Below are 14,467 nucleotides of genomic sequence, written 5' to 3'. Positions count from 1 at the left end.
CTTCTCACTGCCTGCCAGTAGAGAAGAAAGGGGACAGAGAAAAGGAAAATGACCAGTCATCTCATTCATTCTCACTTTCATACCATCATCTTAGGTAAGAAAACCTGTCCTGCCAGGTGCACTGGATGAGCTACACAACTTGTTGAGCAGCCACCACTGGACCCAAGGAAAAAGTGTCCAAGGACCTGTGGACAATGTCCCACAGATAGAAGGATGTGAAGGTGGTTTGATGAAGCCAAGTACCAGCCTTCAAAATCCTATGAACAGAGAAGTTCTTTTTGAAGGACAAGGAGGGACCCAAACCCCTAACAGCACTGTGTCAGCATTAGAGGCGGAAGAAGAACTATAAGCATGCCTGATGACCTCACAGAACCAAAAGGAGATAGTATTCTTGGACACCTCTTTCTTGTTCTGGCCTGTGCTAACAAAAAGTCTTCGACACCCGGGTCTGAGGTGACAAGTCCTTTTTAGGTAGCTATGCAGTACTCTGACAGAACATAATAGCAATTCGTCTCGATCATTATTAACAAAATCTCCCAAAGAAGGGATTGAAAAGGACTCAAACCTGTCATCATGAACTGAGGGAGTTTGAGTCTTTGCTGCATATTCCGGGGCAAATTCGAAGGCTACGAACCCCCAACCCCTCATGTGTTTAACACTAAAAGAGAGACCATGAAGTTCACCCACTCTCTTTAATGAGGCCAAGCCCAGTAAGAAGACCATCTTGAGGGTCAAGTTTCCGTCTGATGATCGTCGTAAAGGCTCATATGAAGCATGAGCGAGACTGCTTAGTACCAGAGTCAGATCCCAACTAGGTGGTCTACGCTCTCTAGGAGAACAAGACTGCTAAAAACTTTTGAGTAGCATTGAAATTTCCCACGAGGAAGAATGGTTTACATCTTTCAAAAGCAGCTCTGTAGCCTTTGATGGCAGACACAGAAAGGCATTTCTCCCTATGGAGAAAAATAAGGAAAGCAACTACCTGCTGAACAGAAGTTCCGACCAGAGAGAAACCCCGTCGACGGCACCAATCACAGTAGACTGCCCATTTTCCCTGGTACACGGCTGAGGAAGATCTTCTGAGATAACCAGACATCTCTGCCACTGCTCTGCGAGAAAAGCCTCTCATTCGCAGGAGATACCGGATAGTCTCAAACCATGAAGAGATAGGGATACTACTGATATCTCTCCATGTGAGGTTGGCAGAGGAGGTTGTGCCATGGGGGAATTTCTCTTGGGACTGCTGACAGCAGGGCTAGCAGATTGGGGAACCACTATGCGTGCGGCCAAAAGGGAGCTACTAGGGTTTTCCTGAGATTCTTGGATATCGTTACCCTGTTCCAAACTTGACGAATCAGACAAAAGGAGGGGAAAGGCGTAAAACTCCAGATTGTCTCAAGGATGTTGCAGGGCATCCTCTGTCATGGCAAAAGAATCTGGAACCACTGAACTATAAACCTCTAGCTTCCTGTTGAACCTTGTTGGGAACAGGTCTATCACTATCACTTGGCTACCAGGTCACATCAGCAATAATGCTTAGCCTAAGTGATATGAGAGATTTATTCACTGTATGACTACATCAAGTTTCAAAACAGTACTAACCTACTATAGGGACCAAATCTTTCCGAACCATCGGCTCTCCTCCAGTTAGCCTAACTTTATCTACACCTTCCAAAATAAATAATCTTGCCAATCGGATAATTTCCTGAGTTGTTAATAGTTGGTGTTTTGGTGTCAGTGCCACACCTTCTTCTGGCATACAATACTGACCTGCAAACACAAAAATAAATTATCAAATTAAAAACAGTTTCATTTAACATACTGAAATACTGTACAGTATATACTAATTGTTCTGTAAACTGTTGTAGCTAAATTCCACATCAAGTGAATCCTCCTGTATTAAATATAGGTGGCTTTCAAATAAGAGGTGAAATACACTTACAAATAATAATCTTTAATAAGTGTAATGTTACATTTTGTAGCAACATACTGTATTTAGGAAACCTACAAATTGTAGTTCACTGTAAACCTTAATCTGCACTACCATTAACACCCCCTCAGTACAACAACAGTCACCACTACAAGCAAACATGATATAGTATGCTCTCAATTTTCTTGGATTACAGTGTTAATACAGTAACCACTCATTCATCTAGACCGTCATTATCTCATCTTTCCATCATTGTAGGAGGTATAGCATATAGTGTGCACTGAGTAGAACTATGCAGTACAGTACTCAAGCGGTTTTGTAGAATTCTTTCTGCCCTCAGCTACATTCCTTATTTGCCTTTTCTTTTTTTTTATACCCTTTGGTCCCTTCTACCACACTGTCCAACTTCTTCAGCTTCACCTTGCTTACATTTTCACCTTCTACAAAGCAGTGCCTTCAGACTTGCCCTATAAAAGTCTAAAATATGAAGCAGCAGTCAGGTTACACTACAGTATTAAATAAGAGCAACTACTGTGTACAAGAAGAAATAAGTGATTTTCTGAGATTTAATGTGAAGAAAGCTCAATGATACTTGTCTATACAAATACTAACAATTTAAACATTAAAGGAATTTAAAGAGAACAGACTTTCAAATTTCAGTGTAGAGCGTTCTCTTTTCACTGTGTTACACTGTAGTTCAAAATCTCTTCTCCCACTTTGATTCTATCTCTCCCTCTAACATTGCTTTATATTCTGATCAGTCAATCAATGACTAGTTCTCTCCAGCTGTTCCTAATACAAATATTGTTATCCCTGTTAGTACTGGCACTTGCAACATTTTTCATTTTCCCCCCAAGTTCTCGGAGGCTATTGAGATACATTCTCTTTTGTGCCCTTTGTTACATCCTCTTGTAATTCATATGTTTTCCTTCAGAAGAGTCTCAAAATAACATACCACAATGACTCCATTATTTCTTCCTTCCATACTTTAATTCCATCATTTTTATCTGTCAAAAACTTTGCCCCATTCACGTTTCTCTTATCTTTCTTCATCCACTTTGACATCCTGAACACTTTCATTCACCGGCACATATAACAGAATTGCATACATAACAAAGTAACAATAAAATTTGTAAAAATATATGGAGTGCCATATTAAAATGCAAACTTCTACATTACTTACATCTCAAGTTGCACCTCTCAGTGAGGGAAATCCTCAAGTAAGAATGCCTGCGACCAAATGAATCTGTCAGAAATGATGAGAATGGTAAGGGATCCAATTCTCTTAGTTGTTTAAGTCTCGGCATCTGAAAAAAAAGTAAATAAAACTAAGTTCAATATAAAAATATATATAATTACCTCACTAATCATGAAAGATAAAGGAAAACAATTCAGTAAATATTAGGCTTCCTTTCCAAGGAAAATGAAAAGCATAACATTCATATTTAATTTTACTGTATATACACTACCCTACTTCCAAACACCGACCTTACAAACACTCAGGTATGAGCCTAAACAAAAGTTAATGAGTGAAATATTTACAGTGTATCTATTATGTGACCTGATGATTAACTTTAGAAAAAAGCAATTCAAGATCCCTTTAGTAAACTTTGCTGCCATTATCAAATTCATGTGTGTTTCATGCAAAAACTTAAATGTGTTGTGACCTTGCCCTTTTAATGATGAAACTTTAGTAACTGAATTATTATGGTATTACTATTGTATTTGTAGGCAAGTACTGCTACAATAAATGGCAGACTTTGAAAATCCGGACTAGGACTTCAATCTTGAAAGATGAAACTTGCGAAAACCTTTCACCACGATTAAAAGTGATACTTTGTAAACATCCAGTTCAGTAGGTCTATTTGGGGATTAACTTGATCATTATCAGCATCAAAATAAAGCCACAATAGGTCAGTTTGCCCATGTGAAAAGGGGATTTGATGTACTGCATGTGGTCAGTTTTGAAACAAACTGCTGATAGTGAGTACAATATAAAAAGGTTATTGGACATATGTGGTCAGTTATGAAACACGTAAACAGCTGAAATTGAGTGACCTAGGCCATTTGCCTTTAGAGACCACTCTTGAAAATTACTGAATGATAAATAATGAGAGTACCATACAGTACTGCAAATATATTGCTGCACATGAAGCACTTAAATAACTGAAAATCTGCTATATGCCTTGCACTCTAGGCAAGACATTTAGCAAATCTGCTGGTGAGATCTTTAGGTGCCACATGCATTCTCCACTAAGCAGTTTATTCTGATTTATGTGCCTACCCATTACTTATGGGGTTAAGCCTACTGATGCTTCACAACAAAGAATTGTATGGAAAAAGACTTTAGGCTAACTTAAGCCTAATAAATACTTGGCTGTTATTTCAGCAAACTAATTATCAAAATAAATTTCTTAACAAAAGCATGAACTTTACTTTTCAGCTGCTTACCTTGTGTTTAATATATTTTTACCATTATTGTTGGTGCAACCACCTTAGTTGTTTTTTTCTGGGCTTGGGGTGAACACCATATACTGTATAACAATAAGGGGAGCCCACAGTGGGAAACCAGGTTTTGGGTGGGGGTGGGGGGATCTAAAGCAAGCTGATTGCATCAATATAACGGCACAAAAATTACATGCACAAACAAAAAACCGATCATGGGAGGTCTATCTATAATTATTTGTAAACAGAAGAATGATGAAAATCAAAGTTTTTTGGGTTAAAATGTCAAACAGATGGCAATTAGTGGACCATTTCTTAGTATTTTTATTACCAAATTTTCAACTCACAGACTGCAAAGAGCCATTGTTCATGAGCACTAGGCTGCCTGTATAGTGACTGCAGGAAAATAGTCTAGTGTTCCTCAACACACCACTCTTGGCCCATTACTTTTAATGCTATGTACACACAATGTTGTTTGGCCTTGAAAACAAGCATGTTGCTTATGCAGAGGATGCTACCTTCTTTACACTGATTCCAGTTCCTGAATATACAGTATATAAACCTTTGTTTGCTGAATCCCTTAAAAGGGATTAAACCAAACAAAACTCGAGGAAAGTTGGTTATAAGGTATAGGACACTGATCCTCCCCACGCAGATAATCTCACTGAAATTTTTTTTTTTTGTTCACTATATATAAACAATTCACTGAAAATTCTTCCATGCAAGCTGGACCAATCAAAGAAACTTGGAAACAAGGTTTGCAAATCTGGTAGTCTTTTGCATGTGTAATCATGGAAACTTCTATGCAATTTAGATGGAGCTGTCTCAAGATCATGACCAGTGTTGATCTGCAACCCAGAAATGCCAGTTTCCATGTCATGCAGGCCTGTGTGACTCCTACAATCTCTAGTCTACCATAGCATCTACCACAAGTGATGCCTAAGGAGACAGGACTCCATGTGTGAAATGACTAATTTTTAAATCAATTTGTATTTTTCATAGCTAACAAACCTGCGGTCTTAACTTATGGATAATTCTTCTAGTGCCTGCTGGAAACTGGTAAAAATAACAAACAAGAAATTGGTGGCAAGGAGGTAGGCCGATAGGCCAAGGTGGCAACTGTCAAGTTCCTTCGCACATGCATCAAAGGAATGACGCCTGTTTCTTCCATCTCAGGAAACTTGACTGAGGGGTGGCTAGAGGTGGGCCATATAAGCTAAGACTGCAGGTTTATTAGCTATGAAATATACAAACTGATTAAAAAATTTGTCATTTGTTCCTATGAGGAACAAACCTGGGTCTTAACTCATGGACTGACTCACTTCTGGAGGGAGGAAAGAAAATCTGGAACCGACTGGAGGTTCAGCACACCTGGTAACTCTTCCAGGCTTAAAGAAGCCTATGGAAGGGAACCAAAGCCTCTGACATAATAAATAAGTGATTATTCAACAGTCAGACTTCTGGGATTCCGTACAATGTGACGAGACAATGTAGGAGGAAGTTAAAGAACTATATCTATAGATAACAAACCTTCATAGCCACCAATAGTTTGCTATCAATCCTTTCTCCCCTTGCTAGAGAGAGGAGGGACTTGCTTTTGCCAAAATTTTATACTTGTGTACAAAAAAAAAAAAAAAAAAAAAAAAAAAAAAAAAAAAAACTGAAGGGGACTGAAGGGGACAAACCCCAAACATTCTCACTTTCATACCATCATCTTAGGTAAGGTAAAAACTGTCCTGTTAGGGGCACTGGATGAGTTAAACAACCTGCTGAACAGCCGCCACCGGACCCAAGGAAAATGTGTCATCGGCAATATCTTCAGAAGTAAATTACAAACTGGCGTACATGGTTTATATTTCTACATGTGGACTTTGCAGCTGCACTTAAAATTTCAAACATGACATCACCAAGGTGCTGAATTTCTATTGGTGTCAGGAGGTCTCCTTGTCTTGCAGCAAAGGGCGTGATTCCCATCCCTGGCCAACAGTCTTACTATAGGATACTAGGCTTTAATCACAAGTTAAGCTAAGCTATAAGTTGAATTTTACAGGCCACAGTGGATTTGGATTAGCGTAACCAGTAAAACTATAGAACAGCTCTGCACGGACTATTACCTTGGAAATTGATTTTTCCAATACTTTTAGTGTTGCTGATGAAGGATGTGATGTTGTTTATTGTCAGTCAATTATCATTAACCTCATAACTATCCAACAAGGTTGGGGACCCTTTGGGAATACAGGGTTTTGGGTGGGGGAAATCGCTTAGAGAAAGACCTGCCTGTCATCATGTTGTTATGGAATGGTGCCGTGCATGCGCAAATCATTAGGGAGTCATATGTTCAAGAAGGGATTGGTTAAAACCTATTATAAAAGGAACTACACTAACCTAACATACCCTAACCTAGTAGGCTGTGTTATTTAGCCAGGGGACTCTGGCCCCCAGACCTCCTGGTGAAGGAAACTCCACTTTTTACCAAAAGTTTCCCTATAACACTGTGCATGCACGATAGCATTCTAGGATGGCCAGCACACAATAACATATCAGTTCTGAGGTTAATTAGGCTACTACAGTCGACTGCCAAAAAATAACGTAAATTCTTGATAGCCTAAGCAACCAAAATACTACAGAAAAAGTCAATTTCCAAGGTAATAGGCTACCCCATGCAGAGCTGTTCAACAGTGCTACCGCATAAACTACCAGGGCAGTAAAACTGCAGGATCGTTGCATTTGACCCACCAACAATAACACAGGCTAAATCATACAATGCTTGCACTAACCTTTGTCATATGAGACGTACTAACTGTCTCTGTCTCTGGGTGTTGAGAAGCACTGTGTAAGGGTCTTGCGATGCCATTGGGACTGGTCAAAATGCCTCGAAACGCACTCCCTGACCTCACCACTGATGACCAAACTTTCATTATGATGAGATATTTCGAACTCCTACGAATGGCAATAGCATATCCTGGTTGCCTGGCCTGTAGGTGAATCGTCACTTTGTCCAGCACTTGGCTATATTTACTTCATTATAATTTAAAATAAATTTTCTTTCATATTTCAGGACCCAAGGAACGCCTGTGGGCTTTTACTATTCCACAGCTTACGCACACATCTACTACGTTGGGCTAACTAACGTATCTCCCAAGTCGTGGTTCAGAGTCAATTCCTTGGCTCAATAAAACTCAAAGTCATCGTTGGAGGCATAAGGTTTCATTCTAAGTCAATGATAACCTTCAAGTGCACCACGAAAGCTTACACTACAGTTTAAATAACTGTTTACAAATCTTTTGCGTCTACGTCTTACGTCCGCGGAACTTACTACTCGGAAGGTGACTACCGACGTAACTAATTCGTAAACAAGGCGGACTCCAACAGCCGCAAGTTTTACCATATCATCAAATCAAACAAAATTAGTTAAAAGTTCAATGTCGAGTTGACAAGAGGTCACAACTTTCGTAAATTTCTAATAGCCATATTCGGATAAGAAAGTTATTAGACAATGAATTGCAATGCCACATAAAAAAGGGATCATATCGAAGACAATGCATTTTACAAGATACAGACTACTTTGTATAGCTAAGAGTAGGTTGTAGTGGCCTATTTTCCTAACACTGTAAGAGCTCATTAATTTTTAATTTCTAACTACGGTGAGACCTGCAAAGCTTCCTACCGTCATGGAATAGAATGTTATAAAAAATTATGGTAGGTTATGTTTCACATTGTCACGGATATATCGGTGTCAGTGACCCCCGATAGCTTATAGTCAGTCAATAATTATTTATCACGGTTTTAAAGCAGAAACAGAAAGACATTCCGGTCCTCCTCTCCCCATCCCCCCAATAAGTACGGAGTCGCAAGAATAGGTCTATATTTACTGCAACGAAACCATAGGCAAAGGACAACATTTTGTATCCGAGGTAGAAATGCAGCATACAATTTCAGGATAGGCTACTGGAACTATTAAAAGACTAGTAGTGTTTGAACAATAATTCGATGGTATGTGTGCACATTATATATTCCTTAAAGAGACAAGAAGAATAACAGGTCTTACGTTGTTGCTAGCGATGTACAGTAACTGTACAAGTGAAAGTAAAGTAGCGACAGGATGAAATTACACAAATATTCATACGTAATGTGGCAGTCTTAACACATATCTAACAGGTTACTGAAAACATCAACAAAAAATCACGAATTTACTCACAATATTGCAAATAGCAAAAAACACTGCTTTTAATTCTTGCAGAAACCTTCAGATTCGATTAATGATGCATTTGGAATGACCACGTTAAACTTAATTTGCAAATGGCATGGCACAGTGTTGATGAGTTTTATAATGGCCAAAATAATACTGGAAAATTTGATATAACTCAGAAACGCACACACGAAACTAAAGAGGTTTCTGAAAGCGAATTGTGGAAGCGGGAGGACCTGCGTCGCATTTTCTGTTCTTAAATTATTGCCAAAATGTACTGATGCAAAGATCAGAGAAATGATGGCTGTATTTTCAAAGACAATACACGGGCACAATGAACTGATCATGGATGAATATAATGAAAATATAATGAGATAATAGGAAACTGATGAATAAAAGTGTCTAGTAAGTTGTTAGATTGTAAACAAGCAATAATCTTGTAACCGGCCTTTATAAACCGGTTCAAAATACCAGTAAGTACCAGTTTAGAATATTGGCATTCTGTAACGTTGCCAACGCATTTTTCTTCCTCTTCCTCTTGCTTTCCTTCTTTGGAGGCCCTCCCGTCAGTTCCACTTGCCATATGGCGTACCCTTTTGATCTTTCAGTTATAACTTACATAGATCCCGAATTAAACCTATTTCTACTTCCTGGAGGCAGATGTTATCGAATAACATGGGTACCAAGTGGACAAAGGCAACAATTGCGATGTACTTTAAAACATTCCAGATTCAGTGGCTTTTTTTGTGATCCTTTCATGCTGAGACTTATTGATTATTAATTTGGTTACTATATAAGATCGATCCCATGTCTTCGATAATTTGATACACTATTACAGAGGCAGCCACAGCAGTATTATCTTGTTTCCACAGTTTTGAGCAAGTTCTTTAATGTATGCATATTTATTAACTGAAAGCTAAATTTCATAGGTAGCAATATTCCATTTTCACTGCATTTAGCATTTTCTCTTCTGCAATAAGGCATTCATCAATTCCGCTATCTATTATTCCGACGTTTGTGTTGCCATATTCACAACTTAACATCAAGTTTTAAAGTATTTCATTTCATGCTTAAAGGCTACCGTGAAGGAACTGTCTGTATGGGGTTATTGAGAAATTATTCATGTTCAGTATGATATAGCACTTTATTCGGGCAACAATTGATTATAATGGCATCAGCAATTTACTTTTTATTTATGTTCCTTGTGGCATGCTGGTCTAACAGGATGGTCTTTGGGATGTTTTAACTGAGTAGCATGATCATGGAAAGATCACAAGGTTACTTCATTGACTTATTCAATAAGGCTATTTCTATTAAGATACACAGCACATGTAGGTGAGTGTGCGCAAAAACACATCCGCAATACAAACATAGGCTATTTTGTAGTAGTTCACGATAATATATTTTTGTAAGCAGGTATCATTCTTTCAAATTATGATATTAATAATAGGTACATAACAAATTCTATTTGTTTTTGTTCTCCTACGTTCGACTTCTAAGTTATTTTTAAGTAATTTTCTGTTCAAAACTGTCGAACCATAGACGAACTAGAGACTTAAGAAAACTATAAGCCTTAGCAACAGATAAAAAGGGCTAGCATGATATGGCACCAGTAATCATCCCAGAATTTTCTGCATTGTGCATATAAAAACATACAAACCTAATTTTGCATGAACTTTGATCCTCTTTAATTGTCAAGTTCAAATCTCCCTCATTAGTTCGGTTTCTTTGAGGTCGCAACAAGGTAGGTCTATGGTGATCAGCGTAGAATCACTGTTGATTTTTTTTATACTGCTTCAAGAGTTTCGAATTTAAATCATTGTAAGTCACAGAATCGATGGCTGGAGGTAGGATTCAGTCGTTTTTTTAAATAGTTGGAGTATTAGCCACCAGCACTGAACTTGGTCTATAGATTCACTCTGTTACTTTTCATTTTTCAGTTCTGTTCAGATTACTTCTCCCAGCACAGGATGAAGCTACTGTAGAATAAGCTCTTTTCTTTCAAAGACAACGACCAAACCAATGCCATTATCAGTCAGTTGAATGCTCTTTTGTTAGACGTAATAAACATGAAAGTGAAAGGAATCCGCTGCAAAACGGGCTTGCTGTGGTTGTGTGTAGGACAAGTAAATTTGCTTCATGGTTTAGGGATGTGCTGAACGTTGGTCACGCAGTCCATTATGCGATAATACTATCTGTTTGATCAACTATGTTTGACTACTTGTGCTGAGTGTTTGTGCCATTGTGTGAGTCGACACTTTGGTGCACTAGTTTCAGAAGCCAACAACTTGCACGTCGCCATTAGGCCTTCGTTATTTTAGTCTTTGAATGATTGTTATGTTGCGAGTCCAGTGGTATTTCTACAGCTTTCTTGAATGGACAGTTTAAATCTATACTGACCTATGAATAATGAATTATTATTACAACGGATCAAGCTGCAGTAACCCACGTTTATATTGATAACATTACACTATCATTTCCCGAGTTACCGTTTACGTGCTCTCATTTTTTTAAAATAAATGCGACGATTTTGATTCAGTATCTTTTTGGAGAAGGCTTCCCCTGAAATAATCGGAATTTGAGACTGAAATAAAGCATATCTCCTTCTATGTCCGGATTCGAATTTGGTTCAAGAAAACAGATATCTTCTTCATTCTGCCCAGGCTAATGTGGTGTTCTGATAGTTTCCCGTCACAAAACATCCATTTTCTCTGGTCGTTCCCTTATATTTGTATAGTACCCCATAGAAATTTCTGTTTTTTTTTAAAATCTTCCATAGCCTTGCAGTAGTGGTGAAATAAATAATTTTTAATAATGTGTATTTGAAAGCTTTGACATTTTGTTAATGAACTTCTGCATATTGAGCCTTACAAGACGTACTGGTTAATTTTACAACTAATGAATACAAATCTCCCTGATTAGACCGAGTGACCCTGATTAAACTGCGAGTCAGGTTATCATGGGAGTCTGTTCTATCTCAGGCGAATAACGGTGCTTGAGAAGGATTTCCTTTTACATTCTTGAGACTGCCGCGTTTACTTTACAAGCTGATGCACACATTAACTAGTAAAATGCCCAAATATCCTGTTCATGTGGTGTGGCCATGTGATTTTCCTCACTCTATAGTCATTTGAAATTCGCATGAGGATTTCCTGTTTGATCAAGCATAAGTTACTTTTTCCTGACTCTCTATAAAACTCTAATTTGTTGGTCACGTCTAGAGATTATAAAAAATACAAAATAGCGAGCTAAATAGTCTTCATACGTACATACCAACACAAATATACGTAAAATGGTAGTCACCGTGTATTTGTTTATGCTTTGGAGCCATCCCCCACTGAGGAATATATATATATATATATATATATATATATATATATATATATATATATATATATATATATATATATATATATATATATTCATGTATATTTATGTGTGCGTGTGTGTGCTTGCGTCTCTGTTTATTAAACTGTGAACAGCTTCTGTTATCTTAACGCTCACATAACAAAAACTTGGCTGCGACACGATTATGCAGAGCATAATTGTATGACCGTTATTAACCGTTAAACGCTAATGATCTTTCAGTTACTATGATCCATAAAATGAATAACAGATAGTTGAGTCTTATGGAAGTTGACATTCAAGATTAGCAGAGAAAGTAAGTGTCGTAGAAAAATTTCAAATGGTGTTTAAAACATGGTTTAAAGCAGGAACAATTCTGAAGTGGAAAATTCATCTTTTTGTTTTGCCTAGAAGAAGAATGACGACAAAACTTCATCTTTTTAATTGTAATGAAGGCCATAGCTTGACGCCTCCTTACCCTCACATACAGGAGCAGTTCGTTGGAAATCGATGTTCATGTCGGAAGGCATTAGCCTTTCATTATTCGCGAAGGCTTTAATTATTAGAGCGAGAGAGAGAGAGAGAGAGAGAGAGAGAGAGAGAGAGAGAGAGAAAGAGAAAGAGGATGTGTTTGTGGCATGTCCTCTCCGTTTCATGGAAGAAAATGCATGTTAGTAAAAAATATGTTGTCAGAAAATCTCATTTTTACCGTAAGCAAATAATTTGTTAATGTTTGATTTAACAAATAAATGGAGATTATAGCATGTTCTCTATGTATCTCATGTATGTGTGTGTGTGTATATATATATATATATATACACACACACACACATATATATATATATATATATATATATATATATATATATATATATATATATATATATATACACACACACACACATATATATATATATATATATATATATATATATATATATATATATATATATATATATCTCAAATCAAGTTGATTGTTGCTTCTTGAAAAGGCAGACCAATACAGACAGTTCTTCATTTTTTCCTTAAAAGTTATTAATAATGTGAGAGAGGTTATTCTGAAGCATACTTCCTGTTATCTAGCTTTAATATGATTCTCCAATGATACCTAAAGGATTAGGTCGTTGAGTTCTAAAACCTTCAACTCGGATGTGATCCCTCTCTCTCTCTCTCTCTCTCTCTCTCTCTCTCTCTCTCTCTCTCTCTCTCTCTCTCTCACTGCCCCATCTGCTCCTCTATCTATCTGCTAATCTGTCTGTGTTCTGTGTCGTAATTAGATGGTCTGTTTAACAACCCTAGATAAATGTTTTAGATATATGCGTGTAATCATGGCCTAATGTTCAAAGTACTTTTCTTTTAAACTTATTTATTTATTTATTTAATACTCGCTAATTTGCTCGCAAGAGTAGAGCAGATTTCCTTCAAAAAAGAGCAATAAGACAAGGAGATAATACATAAAATTTCAGCCTATTTTACTCAGATTTTTCCCATCGTGGCTTTATCAGGAGTGAATCTTTCCTGCGATATGTCTGCGCTTCTCTACATCAAATGATCTGAATTACGTAAAATAAGCACACGTGCACATCATGATGACCGTTATTACTGGAATTATCTATAATTTGTTATCTAACTTATCTGTTACGGTGATAGCTGTTGGTGACGCGACAATATCCAATATTTATTCAGGACTGAACGGGCTGTCCTTTAGCCGTCCTCACACTTGTCATCATCTTTACTCTTTATTTATTTCTTTATTATCATTATTATCTTTTTTTTTCTGAGGGAGCTCCAATCGGGTCTTAGTCGGGCTATCTGGAGAGTTCCGCTTCTTTATCATTCCAAGTCCGATAGTTTTCTTGAAAAATTTCCTCTTTCATATCACAACTGCTCAGTGCCAAGTCTAACAACAACGCTGTCCTACTTTACATGCATAAGTTTCATCTGAAACTTATTATTACCTTTGCCTAATCTTATCGCAGACTTCGGTAGAATTTCGATCAAGATAAGGACAATAAACGAAAATGGGTACAGAAAATAACCGGTTTGACATCGTGCTGCCACTGCCACTGCAAATTTGCTACCTAACCCTCCGCATCGACACCAGTCATGACCATCGTGATTGACTGTGAAAGGAATTGGAAGAAAGTGATCACCTACGTTCAGACGCATGTATATATCTTAGTTCAAGCCCTTTGCGTCTTTAGAATAACCTCGAGAGAGTAAAACGAGTTAACTATATTAATATATGAAGATTATCGTTCAATTTACTTTTCCACGTGGATCGTGTTTTTGTTATAATCGCACCGAAGAAAAGCAAAGGTCAGGGGCTCATTGCATTACACCAGGATGAAGAACAGAGGAGGCATTTAAAAAAAATTATAACGAGACATTTAATAAAACCTGTCAAACAAATCCATGTGGACAATTTGCCAACATCGTATTTGCCGGGTATCTCGGGCTTTCTTTCAAATCTTCTTTTGATCTGACTTATGAAAATTAGGCTATAAAGCCATGCACGGGGTTCTTTCAGCCATTCAGTGCTGAAGACGGCGAAAAAA

General features: G+C 37.5%; 1 protein-coding gene across 3 annotated transcripts in view; it reads right to left on the bottom strand.

Moving 5' to 3' along the window:
• LOC136839408 (uncharacterized) overlaps nucleotides 1–14,467 on the bottom strand; it is a 200,424-nt gene that overhangs the window by 26,201 nt on the left and 159,756 nt on the right. Inside the window, exons 1-3 of one of the 3 annotated variants that reach the window (XM_067105407.1) lie at nucleotides 8,574–8,786; nucleotides 3,114–3,237; nucleotides 1,603–1,770 (exon numbers count right to left, since the gene is read on the bottom strand). In XM_067105407.1, the coding sequence (XP_066961508.1) occupies nucleotides 1,603–1,770; nucleotides 3,114–3,237 (292 nt within the window). In that variant the 5' untranslated portion in view covers nucleotides 8,574–8,786. Of the gene's footprint in view, nucleotides 1–1,602; nucleotides 1,771–3,113; nucleotides 3,238–7,152; nucleotides 8,787–14,467 lie in introns of those variants that run through there. The other 2 variants (XM_067105405.1, XM_067105406.1) reach the window with 2 other exon arrangements.

The sequence above is a fragment of the Macrobrachium rosenbergii genome, chromosome 6, assembly GCF_040412425.1.
Source record: "Macrobrachium rosenbergii isolate ZJJX-2024 chromosome 6, ASM4041242v1, whole genome shotgun sequence".
Taxonomy (NCBI): domain Eukaryota; kingdom Metazoa; phylum Arthropoda; class Malacostraca; order Decapoda; family Palaemonidae; genus Macrobrachium; species Macrobrachium rosenbergii.
Note: the sequence above shows the minus strand (reverse complement) of the source record. Positions and strands in the feature narration are given on the sequence as shown.